Here is a 16,816-nt window from a genome sequence, read left to right as displayed (position 1 = left end):
AAGGCGCAGGACCCCCCTCCCCTCCAGCTGAGAAGGCGCAGGACCCCCCCCCCCCCCTCCAGCTGAGAAGGCGCAGGACCCCCCCCCCCCTCCAGCTGAGAAGGCGCAGGACCCACCCACCCCCTCCAGCTGAGAAGGCGCAGGACCCCCCTCCCCTCCAGCTGAGAAGGCGCAGGACACCCCCTCCCCTCCAGCTGAGAAGGCGCAGGACACCCCCTCCCCTCCAGCTGAGAAGGCGCAGGACCCACCCCTCCACCGGAGAAGGCGCAGGACCCACCCCTCCACCGGAGAAGGCGCAGGACCACCCTCCACCGGAGAAGGGGCAGGACCACCCTCCACCGGAGAAGGGGCAGGACCCTCCAGTCTCACGACACAGACGACGAGCTTGGTGGTCGCCAGAAACACCACTTGTTCTTGCTGTGCTGCTTACGGATGAGTTCCTCTTCGCGCTCTCGCTCCTTCTTGCAGCGCAGGTAGCGGTCTTCCTCCTTCAGGTACCACACTGGGGGCCAGCGATAACGCTCAAAGTGGCTCTTGTTATCTGGGGAGAAAAGAGTCAAGACTTTGTCATAGGGAGCCATTGAAAGCAGGTGCCATGTTCTCCGAGCACCACAGTCACCTAGTGACATGTACTTCATCTCTCGGGGAAACTTGCGGCACACAGCATTGTAGTTGGTGCAGATGTAATGGAGGCACCAGGTTGTCAGCTGCTTGGCATTGTGGAACTAGGAGAGAAAAGAACATGGGAACTGTCAGGATACTAACCGAATACACCTCGCCCCACAGGACCTCACCCAAAGCATACGCCTCCTCTGAGGGGCTCACCTGTGCTATTTCCAGGTACAGTAGGACCTGTCCGTCTATGTCTGCTCCCTGCACATAGGACTTCAGGAGCTCATCCACAGCGTGTTGTTCTAAAACAGAAACATGTGACACATCCTCAGCATGTGACTATGGGGAGGGAGCCATGTGACTATGGGGAGGGAGCCATGTGACTATGGGGAGGGAGCCCAACTGGGTGCAAGGGGAACCATTGATCATGACTGGAGGACACATTCATCCTCTGTGGAGGACACAACATGTCAGCGAGACCGGATGGTGGCACATCACACTAGACGTCAGGATAGGGACCTCAGAACCTCGGTGTCCTATAGAAGGACTGTGTGTATGAGCCCCCTCCTGGGAGGTGCTATTGGGGGCTGCTCACCAGTCAGAGCCTGCAGATGTGGAAGACACAGGCGGTTACTCAGGATGAGGAGCTCCGTGCAGTCCAGTTCAGGTCGCGGAGAGAATTGACCCAGATACAAATACTCCAAAACAGCCTTCAGGCAAGTAGACGAGGTACCCGGCAGAGACACCTGCAAGATGGACAAGAGCGGCCATGATTATTCGGAGGCAGGCGCTGCCCTGTAAAGTCTAACACCCCGACTACAAAAGTCATCGCAAAAAAAACCTGACTACACCTTCCCTGCAGAACCGGCCGCTGACTGCATCTCTGTGCTGCCAAAGTGTGGAGGACCTCATACAGTACAACGCAGCGGAGTGCTAGTGAGGGCTGCAGCTTTGGATGTGAATAGAGTAGAAACCATCAGGTCAAGATACATGAAGCAAGGTATGAGCAGATAATGGGGCACATTTACTAAGGACTCGCGGATGGCACTTTCGTCGGACAGTCCGTGGTTTTTGGGATTTGTGCAGCTTTGACAGGTATTCAACAGGGGTTTGCGCTGGGATTGTGTCACTGCTGTGCTGCTTCCATGCGACAGAAATCGGGGGCCGGCCGTAGGACAATCTGACTGATCCAGACTGAGCGCGGGACAATGTCGCAAGAAAATGCACTTACATGCACCAGGAAGAAGAAGGTGAACTCCAGGGACCTGAGCGGGGAAGTGACACATGCTGGATATCGGGGAGAGGATCTTAGTGACTCCCCGCACAGCGCATTATACACGGACAATGCACTTACATGCACCAGGAAGAAGAAGGTGAACTCCAGGGACCTGAGCGGGGAAGCGACACATGCAGGATATCGGGCGCAGGATCTTAGTGACTCCCAGCACAGCGCATTATACACGGACAATGCACTTACATGCACCGGGAAGAAGAAGGTGAACTCCGGGGACCTGAGCGGGGAAGTGACACATGCAGGATATCGGGGGCAGGATCTTAGTGACTCCCCGCACAGCGCATTATACACGGACAATGCACTTACATGCACCAGGAAGAAGAAGGTGAACTCCGGGGACCTGAGCGGGGAAGCGACACATGCAGGATATCGGGCGCAGGATCTTAGTGACTCCCCGCACAGCGCATTATACACGGACAATGCACTTACATGCACCAGGAAGAAGAAGGGGAACTCCAGGGACCTGAGCGGGGAAGTAACACATGCAGGATATCGGGCGCAGGATCTTAGTGACTCCCAGCACAGCGCATTATACACAGACAATGCACTTACATGCACCAGGAAGAAGAAGGTGAACTCCAGGGACCTGAGCGGAGAAGCGACACATGCAGGATATCGGGCGCAGGATCTTAGTGACTCCCCGCACAGCGCATTATACACGGACAATGCACTTACATGCACCAGGAAGAAGAAGGTGAACTCCGGGACCTGAGCGGGGAAGCGACACATGCAGGATATCGGGGGCAGGATCTTAGTGACTCCCCGTACAGCGCATTATACACGGACAATGCAATTATATGCACCAGGAAGAAGAAGGTGAACTCCGGGGACCTGAGCGGGGAAGCGACACATGCAGGATATCGGGCGCAGGATCTTAGTGACTCCCCGCACAGCGCATTATACACGGACAATGCACTTACATGCACCAGGAAGAAGAAGGTGAACTCCGGGGACCTGAGCGGGGAAGCGACACATGCAGGATATCGGGAGCAGGATCTTAGTGACTCCCTGCACAGCGCATTATACACGGACAATGCACTTACATGCACCAGGAAGAAGAAGGTGAACTCCGGGGACCTGTGCGGGGAAGCGACACATGCAGGATATCGGGAGCAGGATCTTAGTGACTCCCTGCACAGCGCATTATACATGGACAATGCACTTACATGCACCAGGAAGAAGAAGGTGAACTCCAGGGACCTGAGCGGGGAAGCGACACATGCAGGATATGAGGCGCAGGATCTTAGTGACTCCCCGCACAGCGCATTATACACGGACAATGCACTTACATGCACCAGGAAGAAGAAGGTGAACTCCGGGACCTGAGCGGGGAAACGACACATGCAGGATATCGGACGCAGGATCTTAGTGACTCCCCGTACAGCGCATTACACACGGACAATGCACTTACATGCACCAGGCAGAAGAAGGTGAACTCCTGGGACCTGAGCGGGGAAGCGACACATGCAGGATATCGGGCGCAGGATCTTAGTGACTCCCCGTACAGCGCATTATACACGGACAATGCAATTATATGCACCAGGAAGAAGAAGGTGAACTCCGGGGACCTGAGCGGGGAAGCGACACATGCAGGATATCGGGCGCAGGATCTTAGTGACTCCCCGCACAGCGCATTATACACGGACAATGCACTTACATGCACCAGGAAGAAGAAGGTGAACTCCGGGACCTGAGCGGGGAAACGACACATGCAGGATATCGGACGCAGGATCTTAGTGACTCCCCACACATCGCATTATACACGGACAATGCACTTACATGCACCAGGAAGAAGAAGGTGAACTCCGGGGACCTGAGCGGGGAAGCGACACATGCAGGATATCGGACGCAGGATCTTAGTGACTCCCCACACATCGCATTATACACGGACAATGCACTTACATGCACCAGGAAGAAGAAGGTGAACTCCGGGACCTGAGCGGGGAAACGACACATGCAGGATATCGGACGCAGGATCTTAGTGACTCCCCACACATCGCATTATACACGGACAATGCACTTACATGCACCAGGAAGAAGAAGGTGAACTCCGGAGACCTGAGCGGGGAAGTGGCACATGCAGGATATCGGGCGCAGGATCTTAGTGACTCCCCGTACAGCGCATTACACACGGACAATGCACTTACATGCACCAGGCAGAAGAAGGTGAACTCCTGGGACCTGAGCGGGGAAGCGACACATGCAGGATATCGGGCGCAGGATCTTAGTGACTCCCCGTACAGCGCATTATACACGGACAATGCAATTATATGCACCAGGAAGAAGAAGGTGAACTCCGGGGACCTGAGCGGGGAAGCGACACATGCAGGATATCGGGCGCAGGATCTTAGTGACTCCCCGCACAGCGCATTATACACGGACAATGCACTTACATGCACCAGGAAGAAGAAGGTGAACTCCGGGGACCTGAGCGGGGAAGCGACACATGCAGGATATCGGGAGCAGGATCTTAGTGACTCCCTGCACAGCGCATTATACACGGACAATGCACTTACATGCACCAGGAAGAAGAAGGTGAACTCCGGGGACCTGTGCGGGGAAGCGACACATGCAGGATATCGGGAGCAGGATCTTAGTGACTCCCTGCACAGCGCATTATACACGGACAATGCACTTACATGCACCAGGAAGAAGAAGGTGAACTCCGGGGACCTGAGCGGGGAAGTGACACATGCAGGATATCGGGGGAAGGATCTTAGTGACTCCCCGCACAGCGCATTATACACGGACAATGCACTTACATGCACCAGGAAGAAGAAGGTGAACTCCAGGGACCTGAGCGGGGAAGTGACACATGCAGGATATCGGGCGCAGGATCTTAGTGACTCCCCGCACAGCGCATTATACACGGACAATGCACTTACATGCACCAGGAAGAAGAAGGTGAACTCCAGGGACCTGAGCTGGGAAGTAACACATGCAGGATATCGGGCGCAGGATCTTAGTGACTCCCAGCACAGCGCATTATACACAGACAATGCACTAACATGCACCAGGAAGAAGAAGGTGAACTCCAGGGACCTGAGCGGAGAAGCGACACATGCAGGATATCGGGCGCAGGATCTTAGTGACTCCCCGCACAGCGCATTATACACGGACAATGCACTTACATGCACCAGGAAGAAGAAGGTGAACTCCGGGACCTGAGCGGGGAAGCGACACATGCAGGATATCGGACGCAGGATCTTAGTGACTCCCCGTACAGCGCATTATACACGGACAATGCAATTATATGCACCAGGAAGAAGAAGGTGAACTCCAGGGACCTGAGCGGAGAAGCGACACATGCAGGATATCGGGCGCAGGATCTTAGTGACTCCCCGCACAGCGCATTATACACGGACAATGCACTTACATGCACCAGGAAGAAGAAGGTGAACTCCGGGACCTGAGCGGGGAAGCGACACATGCAGGATATCGGACGCAGGATCTTAGTGACTCCCCGTACAGCGCATTACACACGGACAATGCACTTACATGCACCAGGCAGAAGAAGGTGAACTCCTGGGACCTGAGCGGGGAAGCGACACATGCAGGATATCGGGCGCAGGATCTTAGTGACTCCCCGTACAGCGCATTATACACGGACAATGCAATTATATGCACCAGGAAGAAGAAGGTGAACTCCGGGGACCTGAGCGGGGAAGCGACACATGCAGGATATCGGGCGCAGGATCTTAGTGACTCCCCGCACAGCGCATTATACACGGACAATGCACTTACATGCACCAGGAAGAAGAAGGTGAACTCCGGGGACCTGAGCGGGGAAGCGACACATGCAGGATATCGGGAGCAGGATCTTAGTGACTCCCTGCACAGCGCATTATACACGGACAATGCACTTACATGCACCAGGAAGAAGAAGGTGAACTCCGGGGACCTGTGCGGGGAAGCGACACATGCAGGATATCGGGAGCAGGATCTTAGTGACTCCCTGCACAGCGCATTATACATGGACAATGCACTTACATGCACCAGGAAGAAGAAGGTGAACTCCAGGGACCTGAGCGGGGAAGCGACACATGCAGGATATGAGGCGCAGGATCTTAGTGACTCCCCGCACAGCGCATTATACACGGACAATGCACTTACATGCACCAGGAAGAAGAAGGTGAACTCCGGGACCTGAGCGGGGAAACGACACATGCAGGATATCGGACGCAGGATCTTAGTGACTCCCCGTACAGCGCATTACACACGGACAATGCACTTACATGCACCAGGCAGAAGAAGGTGAACTCCTGGGACCTGAGCGGGGAAGCGACACATGCAGGATATCGGGAGCAGGATCTTAGTGACTCCCTGCACAGCGCATTATACACGGACAATGCACTTACATGCACCAGGAAGAAGAAGGTGAACTCCGGGGACCTGAGCGGGGAAGTGACACATGCAGGATATCGGGGGAAGGATCTTAGTGACTCCCCGCACAGCGCATTATACACGGACAATGCACTTACATGCACCAGGAAGAAGAAGGTGAACTCCAGGGACCTGAGCGGGGAAGTGACACATGCAGGATATCGGGGGCAGGATCTTAGTGACTCCCCGCACAGCGCATTATACACGGACAATGCACTTACATGCACCAGGAAGAAGAAGGTGAACTCCAGGGACCTGAGCGGGGAAGCGACACATGCAGGATATCAGGTGCAGGATCTTAGTGACTCCCCGCACAGCGCATTATACACGGACAATACACTTACATGCACCAGGAAGAAGAAGGTGAACTCCAGGGACCTGAGCGGGGAAGTGACACATGCAGGATATCGGGCGCAGGATCTTAGTGACTCCCCGCACAGCGCATTATACACGGACAATGCACTTACATGCACCAGGAAGAAGAAGGTGAACTCCAGGGACCTGAGCGGGGAAGCGACACATGCAGGATATCGGGGGCAGGATCTTAGTGACTCCCCGCACAGCGCATTATACACGGACAATGCACTTACATGCACCAGGAAGAAGAAGGTGAACTCCGGGGACCTGAGCGGGGAAGCGACACGTCGGATAGGTAAGCAAATGTGCCCCAATGTGTGTGTTCAGTCTGTGGGGTCAGTGCTGAGTTGAGTTGGACTTTTCTGAAAACTCCCCCCTGGATAAAACACTTTATAAACAATGAACATTACCCCTTGGGTGAAACTCTCTCGGAAGGCTCCCCGGAACATGGCCACCATCCAGTCACAGTTTGCAATCAGAAGCGGCTTGTGGGCAGGCACGGGGCCGTCGTCCACTGTAAACACCACATCTGACGGGAGGACAGAGTCACGTTTAGTGGAGAGACAGACAAAACGACTAACAATACATCCCTGAGGACTTCATCTTGTGACAGCCTGTTCAGTTCTCTGTGGGACTCATCAGTGGAGGCACGGCCAATAGTAGTCAGCCTTCGACCTCGGGGAATAGCCTGGAATTAAACTAAAGTGACCATGGGCCCTTAACCTGCTCTGACCTTCTTATCCGTGCGATCACACTGTCCAAATCTCAAGATGAAGACGTCATCTTATAATCAACACTTCATTCCAGAAACCACGGAATCCACGTGGCCAAATCCTACACTCATGGGGTCTAAAAAGGACAAACTGTAAAGACCAAAACTCCTACCATGTAAACTACCCAGAAGTCTCTGCTCCTCAAAGGCTGACACTTATTGAGATCAACCCAAGTCCATACCAGAGAAGAGCCCTCGGTTCAGACACTCTCGAATCCGATTCACTCTCCTCACGTGAAAGGCTTTTGTGATCTCCTGGTTCATGAAGCCTTCTTTGTTCAGCAGGTTGGAAACCATCATGCGGAGGTCAAAGACCTCCAAGGCCTCGGCTATGATGGCGATCTGCATGAGTTCAGCCCTGCTCTGGTTTAGGTGTCCCGTGTACAGGTACTCCAGTACTGCCCTCAGCGGCTGCTCCTGGATCAGTGCGTCCATACGGATGACCATCATTGGCCTTTGACGTTCCATTAGCGGGTCTTCTACAATCTCCATCTGAACACTGACAAAGCCTCTACCCCAATCTGATAATCTCCTTCCCCAACCAAGAGGAACGTTCCCCCTACCAACATCACCATCGTCTTCCTCACAAGTCTTAGGGGTAAGGAGACATCCATTAAAGGCCCCGCATTTCTCATCCGTTGCAATGTTCCTGGTCCATGGACTCTGCTGTGTTGGCTTCTCATCAGTCGACTCCATAGGTGACAATGCTAATGTAAAGAGGTCATAAAATTTGGAACAGGCAGTGGCCAAATAGACTTTATGTGCAAAGATTTTCTGTCCATTTAGCAGCTGGAACACCACATCGGCACATAGAGGGGTGCAGAACAAGACATCAGGGCCTTGGCCATTGCATTGTGGGACATCGGGGAGATGTATGATGGGTGGGGGTGGCTTAGGAGGTAGGAACGGGGCTTGGAGCAATGGATGTTGAACTTTTTTTAAGTGAGACTTCCAAAACTGCAAATGTCTTCTGGAGATAAGGGCCGCCCGGATGGCATTGTCAAAGACGTCCTTCACCCCAAACTGCGCCACTACGCTGGTCTCATAGTAGGGGATGCCTAGATCCTTGGCCAACTCATGTCCAATCTCTGGGGACAGGATGTCTGTAGGTTTTATGGGTCTAAGACACAAACAAAAATAAAGTCTTAAATATCAGCAATAGATTTCATTGCCCCCAAAAGTTAGACGCGGCAAAACTCATGACTCACTTGGCCAGGGGGCGACGAGCACGATTCACAGCATCCAGATCAGCATAGCGGAGGTCCAGCTGACACCCCACCAAGACCACCGGAGTCCTGGGGCAGAAGTGCTTAATCTCAGGGATCCACATGCTCTTGACATGACGCAAAGAATAGGGGTTAGCCAAAGAGAAGCAAAGCACCACCACATCAGATCTGGGGAGGAGAGGAAGGAGAGATCAGACGAGACGAAGAAGGGGAGGAGAGGAAGGAGAGATCAGACGAGAAGAAGGAGGGGAGGAGAGGAAGGAGAGATCAGACGAGACGAAGAAGGGGAGGAGAGGAAGGAGAGATCAGACGAGACGAAGAAGGGGAGGAGAGGCAGGAGAGATCAGACGAGACGAAGAAGGGGAGGAGAGGCAGGAGAGATCAGACGAGACGAAGAAGGGGAGGAGAGGCAGGAGAGATCAGACGAGACGAAGAAGGGGAGGAGAGGCAGGAGAGATCAGACGAGACGAAGAAGGGGAGGAGAGGCAGGAGAGATCAGACGAGACGAAGAAGGGGAGGAGAGGCAGGAGAGATCAGACGAGAAGAAGAAGGGGAGGAGAGGAAGGAGAGATCAGACGAGAAGAAGGAGGGGAGGAGAGGCAGGAGAGATCAGACGAGACGAAGGAGGGGAGGAGAGGCAGGAGAGATCAGACGAGAAGAAGGAGGGGAGGAGAGGCAGGAGAGATCAGACGAGAAGAAGAAGGGGAGGAGAGGAAGGAGAGATCAGACAAGACGAAGGAGGGGAGGAGAGGCAGGAGAGATCAGACGAGACGAAGGAGGGGAGGAGAGGCAGGAGAGATCAGACGAGAAGAAGGAGGGGAATAGAGGCAGGAGAGATCAGACGAGAAGAAGGAGGGGAGGAGAGGCAGGAGAGATCAGACGAGAAGAAGGAGGGGAGGAGAGGCAGGAGAGATCAGACGAGAAGAAGGAGGGGAGGAGAGGCAGGAGAGATCAGACGAGAAGAAGAAGGGGAGGAGAGGAAGGAGAGATCAGACAAGACGAAGGAGGGGAGGAGAGGCAGGAGAGATCAGACGAGACGAAGGAGGGGAGGAGAGGCAGGAGAGATCAGACGAGAAGAAGGATGGGAGGAGAGGCAGGAGAGATCAGACGAGAAGAAGGAGGGGAGGAGAGGCAGGAGAGATCAGACGAGAAGAAGGAGGGGAGGAGAGGCAGGAGAGATCAGACGAGAAGAAGGAGGGGAGGAGAGGCAGGAGAGATCAGACGAGACGAAGGAGGGGAGGAGAGGAAGGAGAGATCAGACGAGACGAAGGAGGGGAGGAGAGGCAGGAGAGATCAGACGAGAAGAAGGAGGGGAGGAGAGGCAGGAGAGATCAGACGAGAAGAAGAAGGGGAGGAGAGGAAGGAGAGATCAGACAAGACGAAGGAGGGGAGGAGAGGCAGGAGAGATCAGACGAGACGAAGGAGGGGAGGAGAGGCAGGAAAGATCAGACGAGAAGAAGGAGGGGAGGAGAGGCAGGAGAGATCAGACGAGAAGAAGGAGGGGAGGAGAGGCAGGAGAGATCAGACGAGAAGAAGGAGGGGAGGAGAGGCAGGAGAGATCAGACGAGAAGAAGGAGGGGAGGAGAGGCAGGAGAGATCAGACGAGACGAAGGAGGGGAGGAGAGGAAGGAGAGATCAGACGAGACGAAGGAGGGGAGGAGAGGCAGGAGAGATCAGACGAGACGAAGGAGGGGAGGAGAGGCAGGAGAGATCAGACGAGACGAAGGAGGGGAGGAGAGGCAGGAGAGATCAGACGAGACGAAGGAGGGGAGGAGAGGCAGGAGAGATCAGACGAGAAGAAGGAGGGGAGGAGAGGAAGGAGAGATCAGACGAGAAGAAGGAGGGGAGGAGAGGAAGGAGAGATCAGACGAGAAGAAGAAGGGGAGGAGAGGAAGGAGAGATCAGACGAGACGAAGGAGGGGAGGAGAGGCAGGAGAGATCAGACGAGAAGAAGAAGGGGAGGAGAGGCAGGAGAGATCAGACGAGAAGAAGGAGGGGAGGAGAGGCAGGAGAGATCAGACGAGAAGAAGGAGGGGAGGAGAGGCAGGAGAGATCAGACGAGACGAAGGAGGGGAGGAGAGGCAGGAGAGATCAGACGAGACGAAGGAGGGGAGGAGAGGGAGGAGAGGAAGGAGAGATCAGACGAGACGAAGGAGGGGAGGAGAGGAAGGAGAGATCAGACAAGACGAAGGAGGGGAGGAGAGGCAGGAGAGATCAGACGAGAAGAAGGAGGGGAGGAGAGGCAGGAGAGATCAGACGAGAAGAAGGAGGGGAGGAGAGGCAGGAGAGATCAGACGAGAAGAAGGAGGGGAGGAGAGGCAGGAGAGATCAGACGAGAAGAAGGAGGAGAGGAGAGGCAGGAGAGATCAGACGAGAAGAAGGAGGGGAGGAGAGGCAGGAGAGATCAGACGAGAAGAAGGAGGGGAGGAGAGGCAGGAGAGATCAGACGAGAAGAAGAAGGGGAGGAGAGGAAGGAGAGATCAGACGAGAAGAAGGAGGGGAGGAGAGGAAGGAGAGATCAGACGAGAAGAAGGAGGGGAGGAGATGCAGGAGAGATCAGACGAGACGAAGGAGGGGAGAAGAGGAAGGAGAGATCAGACGAGAAGAAGGAGGGGAGGAGAGGAAGGAGAGATCAGACGAGAAGAAGGAGGGGAGGAGAGGAAGGAGAGATCAGACGAGAAGAAGGAGGGGAGGAGAGGCAGGAGAGATCAGACGAGACGAAGGAGGGGAGGAGAGGAAGGAGAGATCAGACGAGACGAAGGAGGGGAGGAGAGGAAGGAGAGATCAGACGAGAAGAAGGAGGGGAGGAGAGGAAGGAGAGATCAGACGAGAAGAAGGAGGGGAGGAGAGGCAGGAGAGATCAGACGAGACGAAGGAGGGGAGGAGAGGAAGGAGAGATCAGACGAGAAGAAGGAGGGGAGGAGAGGAAGGAGAGATCAGACGAGAAGAAGGAGGGGAGGAGAGGAAGGAGAGATCAGACGAGAAGAAGGAGGGGAGGAGAGGCAGGAGAGATCAGACGAGAAGAAGAAGGGGAGGAGAGGAAGGAGAGATCAGACGAGACGGCACAGAGGTAAGTACACGGCACAGGTAAGTACACGGCACAGAGGTACGAGGAGGCTGCGGCCAAAGCCCCCCTCAGGTAAGTACATGGCACAGAGGTACGAGGAGGCTGCGGCCAGAGCCCCCCTCAGGTAAGTACATGGCACAGAGGTACGAGGAGGCTGCGGCCTGAGCCCCCCTCAGGTAAGTACAGGGCACAGGTCCTGCAGGCTGCACCCCCAGAGAGGAGACCCCCATAATACAGTACCCCAATACACGACCACAGGAAGCTTAGAGATATTTGTCCCCAGACCTCAGCCTACTCGCCCCCGGGTCATTACCTGCAGCCCAACAACCCCCCACCCAAAGGGACAAGTCCTCCAGCCCCGCCCCTCGCCCCGCCCCCTCGCTCTCCCAGCACCGCCCCCTCGCCCACAAGTCCTCCAGCACCGCCCCTTCGCTCCCCCAGCCCCGCCCCCAAGCCCTCCAGCCCCGCCCCTCGCCCACAAGCCCCGCCCCCTCGCCCACAAGCCCCGCCCCCTCGCCCACAAGCCCTCCAGCCCCGCCCACAAGCCCTCCAGCCCCGCCCCCTCGCCCTCCAGCCCCGCCCACAAGCCCTCCAGCCCCCGCCCCCTCGTCCACAAGCCCTCCAGCCCCACCCCCTCGCCCACAAGCCCTCCAGCCCCACCCCCTCGCCCACAAGTCCTCCAGCCCCACCCCCTCGCCCACAAGTCCTCCAGCCCCGCTGGATCCTCACCTCCCATAAGCGAAGCGCCGGTCCTTGTGGTGATCTCCAAACGTGTCCCACAGTCTGAGGGAGATGCTGACCTCGTCCACCACATCGCGGGAGCGCTCCAAGACCTGCAGGGGGCGACACAAAGCTATAACCCCAGCACTGCAGGGTCAGGCGCTCAGCCATCGGTGGCCACTTACCTCTTGGCACACCCTGTACTGGTCTATGGCCCACACCGTGGGGACGTGGGTGGCCAGCAGCTGGTACTGGGTGAGGGTGGCGTTACAGGCGCGGGCGCAGATCAGCCGCGTCTTCCCCACAGCGTTGTCTCCCACCACCACACACTTAATGGTCTCCACATTGGGCCGCTCATAGTCCAGGTCAGTGTCCATCAAGATGGGTCTGCAAAGGGGTCACAGAGGAGAGAGTTACACCCGGCAGGGGGAGGAGCCAGTACAGAGACACCCTGCAGGGGGAGGAGCCAGTACAGAGACACCCTGCAGGGGGAGGAGCTAACAACTACAAAGAGAATAGGGCGATGAACACCAACATGTGCAGAAAGAAGAGGAAACAATAGACACCCAGCAGGGGGAGGAGCCAACAAAGTGACATCATGCAGACAGAAAACTGAGATACCCCACGTGCTCGGGCTCCTCCTCCCCCCGGGTGTCAGTACCGGGTGCTCGGGCTCCTCCCCCCCGGGTGTCAGTACCGGGTGCTCGGGCTCCTCCCCCCCGGGTGTCAGTACCGGGTGCTCGGGCTCCTCCCCCCCGGGTGTCAGTACCGGGTGCTCGGGCTCCTCCCCCCCGGGTGTCAGTACCGGGTGCTCGGGCTCCTCCCCCCGGGTGTCAGTACCGGGTGCTCGGGCTCCTCCCCCCCGGGTGTCAGTACCGGGTGCTCGGGCTCCTCCTCCCCCGGGTCTCAGTACCGGGTGCTCGGGCTCCTCCCCCCCGGGTCTCAGTACCGGGTGCTCGGGCTCCTCCTCCCCCGGGTCTCAGTACCGGCTGCTCGGGCTCCTCCTCCCCCCGGGTCTCAGTACCGGCTGCTCGGGCTCCTCCTCCCCCCGGGTCTCAGTACCGGGTGCTCGGGCTCCTCCTCCCCCCGGGTCTCAGTACCGGGTGCTCGGGCTCCTCCTCCCCCCGGGTCTCAGTACCGGGTGCTCGGGCTCCTCCTCCCCCCGGGTCTCAGTACTGGGTGCTCGGGCTCCTCCCCCCCGGGTGTCAGTACCGGGTGCTCGGGCTCCTCCTCCCCCCGGGTCTCAGTACCGGGTGCTCGGGCTCCTCCCCCCCCCGTGTCAGTACCGGGTGCTCGGGCTCCTCCTCCCCCCGGGTGTCAGTACCGGGTGCTCGGGCTCCTCCCCCCGGGTCTCAGTACCGGGTGCTCGGGCTCCTCCCCCCCGGGTCTCAGTACCGGGTGCTCGGGCTCCTCCCCCCCGGGTCTCAGTACCGGGTGCTCGGGCTCCTCCTCCCCCGGGTCTCAGTACCGGGTGCTCGGGCTCCTCCCCCGGGGTCTCAGTACCGGGTGCTCGGGCTCCTCCTCCCCCCGGGTGTCAGTACCGGGTGCTCGGGCTCCTCCCCCCCGGGTGCCAGTACCGGGTGCTCGGGCTCCTCCCCCCCCCGTGTCAGTACCGGGTGCTCGGGCTCCTCCTCCCCCCGGGTGTCAGTACCGGGTGCTCGGGCTCCTCCTCCCCCCGGGTGTCAGTACCGGGTGCTCGGGCTCCTCCCCCCCGGGTCTCAGTACCGGGTGCTCGGGCTCCTCCCCCCCGGGTCTCAGTACCGGGTGCTCGGGCTCCTCCCCCCCGGGTCTCAGTACCGGGTGCTCGGGCTCCTCCTCCCCCCGGGTCTCAGTACCGGGTGCTCGGGCTCCTCCTCCCCCCGGGTCTCAGTACCGGGTGCTCGGGCTCCTCCCCCGGGGTCTCAGTACCGGGTGCTCGGGCTCCTCCTCCCCCCGGGTGTCAGTACCGGGTGCTCGGGCTCCTCCCCCCCGGGTGCCAGTACCGGGTGCTCGGGCTCCTCCCCCCCCCGTGTCAGTACCGGGTGCTCGGGCTCCTCCTCCCCCCCGGGTGTCAGTACCGGGTGCTCGGGCTCCTCCCCCCCGGGTGCCAGTACCGGGTGCTCGGGCTCCTCCCCCCCCCGTGTCAGTACCGGGTGCTCGGGCTCCTCCCCCCCGGGTCTCAGTACCGGGTGCTCGGGCTCCTCCCCCCCGGGTCTCAGTACCGGGTGCTCGGGCTCCTCCCCCCCGGGTCTCAGTACCGGGTGCTCGGGCTCCTCCTTCCCCCGGGTCTCAGTACCGGGTGCTCGGGCTCCTCCCCCCGGGTCTCAGTACCGGGTGCTCGGGCTCCTCCCCCCCGGGTCTCAGTACCGGGTGCTCGGGCTCCTCCCCCGGGGTCTCAGTACCGGGTGCTCGGGCTCCTCCCCCCCGGGTGTCAGTACCGGGTGCTCGGGCTCCTCCCCCGGGTCTCAGTACCGGGTGCTCGGGCTCCTCCCCCCCGGGTGTCAGTACCGGGCGCTCGGGCTCCTCCCCCCGGGTGTCAGTACCGGGTGCTCGGGCTCCTCCCCCCCGGGTGTCAGTACCGGGTGCTCGGGCTCCTCCCCCCCGGGTGTCAGTACCGGGTGCTCGGGCTCCTCCCCCCCGGGTGTCAGTACCGGGTGCTCGGGCTCCTCCCCCCCGGGTGTCAGTACCGGGTGCTCGGGCTCCTCCTCCCCCGGGTCTCAGTACCGGGTGCTCGGGCTCCTCCCCCCCGGGTGTCAGTACCGGGTGCTCGGGCTCCTCCTCCCCCCGGGTGTCAGTACCGGGTGCTCGGGCTCCTCCTCCCCCCGGGTGTCAGTACCGGGTGCTCGGGCTCCTCCCCCCGGGTCTCAGTACCGGGTGCTCGGGCTCCTCCCCCCCGGGTCTCAGTACCGGGTGCTCGGGCTCCTCCTCCCCCCGGGTCTCAGTACCGGGTGCTCGGGCTCCTCCTCCCCCCGGGTCTCAGTACCGGGTGCTCGGGCTCCTCCCCTGGGGTCTCAGTACCGGGTGCTCGGGCTCCTCCTCCCCCCGGGTGTCAGTACCGGGTGCTCGGGCTCCTCCCCCCCGGGTGCCAGTACCGGGTGCTCGGGCTCCTCCCCCCCCCGTGTCAGTACCGGGTGCTCGGGCTCCTCCTCCCCCCCGGGTGTCAGTACCGGGTGCTCGGGCTCCTCCCCCCCGGGTGCCAGTACCGGGTGCTCGGGCTCCTCCCCCCCCCGTGTCAGTACCGGGTGCTCGGGCTCCTCCCCCCGCGTGTCAGTACCGGGTGCTCGGGCTCCTCCCCCCCCGGGTCTCAGTACCGGGTGCTCGGGCTCCTCCCCCCCGGGTCTCAGTACCGGGTGCTCGGGCTCCTCCCCCCCGGGTCTCAGTACCGGGTGCTCGGGCTCCTCCTTCCCCCGGGTCTCAGTACCGGGTGCTCGGGCTCCTCCCCCCCGGGTCTCAGTACCGGGTGCTCGGGCTCCTCCCCCCGGGTCTCAGTACCGGTGCTCGGGCTCCTCCCCCGGGGTCTCAGTACCGGGTGCTCGGGCTCTCCCCCCGGGTGTCAGTACCGGGTGCTCGGGCTCCTCCCCGGGTCTCAGTACCGGGTGCTCGGGCTCCTCCCCCCGGGTGTCAGTACCGGGTGCTCGGGCTCCTCCCCCCCGGGTGTCAGTACCGGGTGCTCGGGCTCCTCCCCCCGGGTGTCAGTACCGGGTGCTCGGGCTCCTCCCCCCCGGGTGTCAGTACCGGGTGCTCGGGCTCCTCCCCCCGGGTGTCAGTACCGGGTGCTCGGGCTCCTCCCCCCCGGGTGTCAGTACCGGGTGCTCGGCTCCCGCCTCCTCCGGTCTCCTCTCATGGTCTCCGGCCTCTCCTTTCCCGGGCACCGGAGGAACTGCACAACGAGACGTCAAAACCTGGGCGGGGCCTCAGACAGAAAAGGCGGGGCTTCCTGTAAGGGGCGGGGACCTCAAGATGGGATGGAAAAAGAATAACATGTGGAGGAGGAGAGAGGGAGGAGAGTGGGAGGAGAGGGGTGCGGCCTAGATGTCAGTACCCACCCACCATTCCGGATTTCAGCGTAAGAGGAGGAGGAGGAGGACAGAGGGACAGGAGGAGGAGGAGGAGGAGGACAGAGGGACAGGAGGAGGACAGAGGGACAGGAGGAGGAGGAGGACGACAGAGGGACAGGAGGAGGAGGAGAGGAGGACGACGACAGAGGGACAGGAGGAGGAGGAGGAGGACGACGACAGAGGGACAGGAGGAGGAGGAGGGAGGACGACAGGGACAGAGGGACAGGAGGAGGAGGAGGAGGACGACAGAGGGACAGGAGGAGGAGGAGGACAGAGGGACAGGAGGAGGAGGAGGAGGAGGACAGAGGGACAGGAGGAGGAGGAGGAGGAGGACAGAGGGACAGGAGG

The 16,816-nt window shown here is 59.4% G+C and overlaps 1 protein-coding gene across 4 annotated transcripts; it reads right to left on the bottom strand.

Moving 5' to 3' along the window:
- Nucleotides 1-221: 221 nt before the first annotated feature.
- Nucleotides 222-16,435, bottom strand: LOC140110764 (rho-related BTB domain-containing protein 2-like). Of its 4 annotated transcripts, none has more exons than XM_072132270.1 (11): nucleotides 13,237-13,316; nucleotides 12,617-12,818; nucleotides 12,441-12,544; nucleotides 8,627-8,812; nucleotides 7,601-8,538; nucleotides 7,057-7,175; nucleotides 1,208-1,358; nucleotides 826-914; nucleotides 620-725; nucleotides 348-541; nucleotides 222-293 (listed from the first exon to the last, which is right to left on the bottom strand). In XM_072132270.1, the coding sequence occupies exons 2-10, from the start codon at nucleotides 12,806-12,808 to the stop codon at nucleotides 366-368; spliced, it is 2,061 nt and encodes a 686-aa protein (XP_071988371.1). In that variant the 5' UTR covers nucleotides 12,809-12,818; nucleotides 13,237-13,316; the 3' UTR covers nucleotides 222-293; nucleotides 348-365. The 4 variants fall into 4 exon arrangements, with proteins under 4 accessions (XP_071988371.1, XP_071988369.1, XP_071988367.1 ...); XM_072132268.1 differs by lacking the exon at nucleotides 13,237-13,316 and adding exons at nucleotides 16,146-16,196; nucleotides 16,231-16,435 and having other exon boundaries at nucleotides 258-541; XM_072132266.1 differs by having other exon boundaries at nucleotides 258-541.
- Between the last annotated feature and the right edge of the window lie 381 nt (nucleotides 16,436-16,816).

Source organism: Engystomops pustulosus, unplaced genomic scaffold (assembly GCF_040894005.1).
Source record: "Engystomops pustulosus unplaced genomic scaffold, aEngPut4.maternal MAT_SCAFFOLD_314, whole genome shotgun sequence".
In the NCBI taxonomy this organism is placed as follows: Eukaryota; Metazoa; Chordata; class Amphibia; order Anura; family Leptodactylidae; genus Engystomops; species Engystomops pustulosus.
Note: the sequence above shows the minus strand (reverse complement) of the source record. Positions and strands in the feature narration are given on the sequence as shown.

What these genes read in the sequence shown, in the direction of transcription:
- LOC140110764 (XM_072132268.1), bottom strand. Translation starts at nt 12,808, where the DNA reads ATGGACACTGACCTGGACTATGAGCGGCCCAATGTGGAGACCATTAAG. An exon ending in CGGCGCTTCGCTTATGGGAG is followed by an intron (nt 8,813 to 12,440) that starts GTGAGGATCCAG and finishes TCTCCTCCCCAG; the next exon opens with ATCTGATGTGGTGGTGCTTT. An exon ending in GAGAGAGTTTCACCCAAGGG is followed by an intron (nt 1,359 to 7,056) that starts GTAATGTTCATT and finishes TCCATCTTGCAG; the next exon opens with GTGTCTCTGCCGGGTACCTC.